Genomic DNA, 3274 nt, shown 5'->3' with positions numbered 1-3274 from the left:
GTCTCTTGATACCGTTTTTATACCACTGTTCGTCAAATTTTAAATACGAGAAACGAATCCTATCAAATGCCATTTATTGGCTAATCCAAATTTAAAGTTTATATATGATTATATATAATCATACATGGATAAATGCTTTTTATATATAATTTATATATAAATTACATGAACTCATATATAATCATGTCAAATTGTATATGAAACATTTATATGTATATATTTAAATATATTTTAATCAATTGTATAATTATATATAATCATATACATATAATCATTATATATACTTCCATATGAATCTTATATGTATCCATACATGAGCATGTGCATATATGATTTATTGTTCATATCTAGTTATATTTGGAATTGTGCGCCCATATATAATGATATATGTATGATTAGTTTATTGCCTTTCCCCGTAGGGTTTACAAGGCGTTTTTGTGAGAAACGTACCCAAACCTCTTACAACACATCCCCGTATTACCTGGCCATTTGCGACATCACAATCATTATTTTTCCTCTCCCTCCCCGTACCCCTCTTTGCCCCTCTTCCTCTTCCTCTGCTTCTTCCGCGTTGTGTTCTTCTGCCTTCCTCCCTCCTGTCACGGCTCCTCCCTACTTGGCCCATTCTCTTTTCCTCTTATCCTCCTTTTCCTCGTCAGAGCTCATGAGGAGCTTCTCCTCCATCCCTCTGGCGATCTCATCCTCCTCGGATCTTCCTGCGCTCCTGAAATCTTCCCTCCTCCTTTCTAGTCTTCTTTTTTTCTCTTTTCTCTCCCTATCTCTCCTCTCCACCATTTTGTCCTCATCCATCTTCACTCCTATACTGTTCCCTGCTCTCCTCTTTGCCTCCAGCACCCGCCATTTCTTCTCCTCATCCCCCAGATTTACTAATATCGTCAACCAGACCCCTCTCTGGCCAATCACTCTCACCTCTCTTATTTCCACCTTTACCTTCAAACCTTCTGTAAATAGCTCCTTTACTTTCTCCCAATTTGATTCCTTCTCTTCCCATTTCTCCTTCTCGATCCTTATTATCACATTTTTTTCTCATTTTTTCATCGTTCCTTCCTTTTTTCCCTGCCCACCATTTCTTCTTTCTTGCCCTCTCCTCACTATCATCCTTCTTCCTTTTACCTCCGCTTTGCTCCATTCTTTCCACCTTTCTTTTCAGTCTCTTCAGCTCCTCCTCCAGCTTCTATCCTCTATCTTCTCATCCTTCCTTTTCCTTACCATCCTCTTTCACCTTCCTCAGCATCTTTTTTACTTTTTCTTCCACAATCTCTTCCACCGCTTCTATTATTTTTTTCCCCTTGCACTCCATCCTGGATTATCTGTAACATGTACTTTATATTATTCTCCTCTCCTTTTCTCTACTTTTTTCCCTCCCCCTCTCTCTCCCGCCTCCCCCTTCTTCCTTTTACTCTTCCCCTACTCCTTCTTATTTCTCAAACTCCCTTTTTCCTTCCATTCTTTCCCCCTCCATTTCCATCGTCTATTCCTTACTTCCCTCCCCCTTCCTCATCTAGCACCCACCCTACCGCTTCCTGCCAACTTCCACTTCCTAATTTCCATCTTCTACATTCTTCCCATACATGCTCCCACGTTTCCTCCCTATATTTCACACATCCTACATTTCTTCTTCTCTTCCCTTTCCCAGTATTTGCTCTCTCTCATCTCATTCCCTAATCTAAACCTCGCCACCCTTCTCCACCTACTCTCTCTCCAACCTTTCTTCAGATATCCCGGAATGCCCTCTCCTTTTATTACCTTGTACCATTTATTCCGATTCCTCGATATTCTCCCATCTCTCTTTCCTTTGCTTCTCCTTATCTCCTCCAATTAGCTTTCGATACCATTCTTCTCCACCCTCTCTCAGCCTTTCCAGTTCTTTCAGCTCCACTCTCTTGTCTTCAAAGAAACTTCCTCTCTCCCGCTCTCAGCTTGATCTTTTTCTCCCTTCCTTCTCCCTTTTTTTCAATTTTTCCCAACATAGCCTCGCCAGCTCACTTCGTTTTTCCTCCCTCTAACTTTTTCTCGAATCTCCATGCCCTCATCCCATATATAATGATATATGGGCTCATATATAATTTTATATGAAGCACCAAATTTCATATGTAATCACATATAATCATATATATTTATATATAATTATAAATAATTTTTTTTCCCGGGTAGCGCAATCATATTACGACCTACGTAAAATAATTACTGTAAAAAGTGTTAAAAGTTTAATAGTTATTTCATGATATAAGTGTAGAGAGATAGTAAATAATGGAATATATACAGCAAAATACAAGTGCATAGCTCTTGTATTCTTTGTTCAGCTTGATATATTGTATATCCTACCTATATTGTTTAGGATATATGACATTTTTAGCGTGCGGGATTTATGCCATAGTACAAACACTCTGTAAAAATCGAAATCTCCTATGTGTTCTTTTTCCTTCTTTTTTTGGATCATATAGCAATAATCTTTAATGCATCTATTGTTTGTCTATTTTCTTTTTACTTTTCAGTTTTATAATTTGTTTATCATTCTTACACCTTAAGGGGATCCTAAAGCCGTCTGTAATACCGGTTTTTTTCTTAACGCATATCTTTTTATTGGCTTTATGAATTTAAAAATTCTTCTCCAAAGTTAAAGTACGCATCAAAATCTAGGTCATGGTGGTCGAATTTATATCGAAAACGAAAAAAAATTAATATTTTTTGTTATACGTGACGACAATATTTGCTTTGTACAAAAATTTCACAATAAATATCCACAAAATTAGACCGGCATGACCTAGGGACAACATGTAAGAACAATATCGTGCAATTGGAACTAAGAATAAAAGCCTACAAAAAAGATTAATTGTAATGAATGCAATATAACCTATAACCATCCCAGCAAACGAAAAAAGATTGAAAAGAATTAAAACGGGATTGCCAGAAATTCAATTAAGGACTTTCTGAATTCCATTCTGTCCAAAAGGGATGGAAATAGTTTCAATATCATGGAATTCCTTATTTTGGAAAGAATTTGTCTTTTTTGAATCCCATCCAATTCTGACACAAAAATATTATACCATTGAATGCCAAGTTAGGGATTGGAAAGTTTCGTGATGAATTCCATTGAATACCATTGATTCCGTTAACGAAATGAATATCATTGAATGCCAAACTAGGAATTAAAAATTTCCGTATTGAATTCCATTAAATTCCGTCCATTCTGACAATAAAATGAATACTATTGAATGCCAGGATAGGGATTGAAAAGTGTCCGTGTTGAACT

General features: G+C 36.7%; 1 protein-coding gene across 1 annotated transcript; it reads right to left on the bottom strand.

Moving 5' to 3' along the window:
* Nucleotides 1-612: 612 nt before the first annotated feature.
* Nucleotides 613-1321, bottom strand: LOC112467165 (histone-lysine N-methyltransferase, H3 lysine-79 specific-like). Its single transcript, XM_025035648.1, has 2 exons — nucleotides 1231-1321; nucleotides 613-959 (listed from the first exon to the last, which is right to left on the bottom strand). Exons 1-2 carry the CDS (start codon nucleotides 1319-1321, stop codon nucleotides 613-615), a joined length of 438 nt encoding a protein of 145 aa, XP_024891416.1.
* Between the last annotated feature and the right edge of the window lie 1953 nt (nucleotides 1322-3274).

The sequence above is a fragment of the Temnothorax curvispinosus genome, unplaced genomic scaffold (assembly GCF_003070985.1).
Source record: "Temnothorax curvispinosus isolate PA1 unplaced genomic scaffold, ASM307098v1 QBEX01016984.1, whole genome shotgun sequence".
NCBI lineage: Eukaryota > Metazoa > Arthropoda > Insecta > Hymenoptera > Formicidae > Temnothorax > Temnothorax curvispinosus.
The sequence above is the reverse complement of the archived record's forward strand: the minus strand, read 5'-3'. Positions and strand labels throughout refer to the sequence as shown.

Coding starts and splice junctions, on each gene's coding strand:
- LOC112467165 (XM_025035648.1), bottom strand. CDS start 1,321: ATGGAGTGCAAGGGGAAAAAAATAATAGAAGCGGTGGAAGAGATTGTG. Junction 960..1,230: donor GAGGAAGGTGAAAGAGGATG/GTAAGGAAAAGG, acceptor TATTTACAGAAG/GTTTGAAGGTAAAGGTGGAA.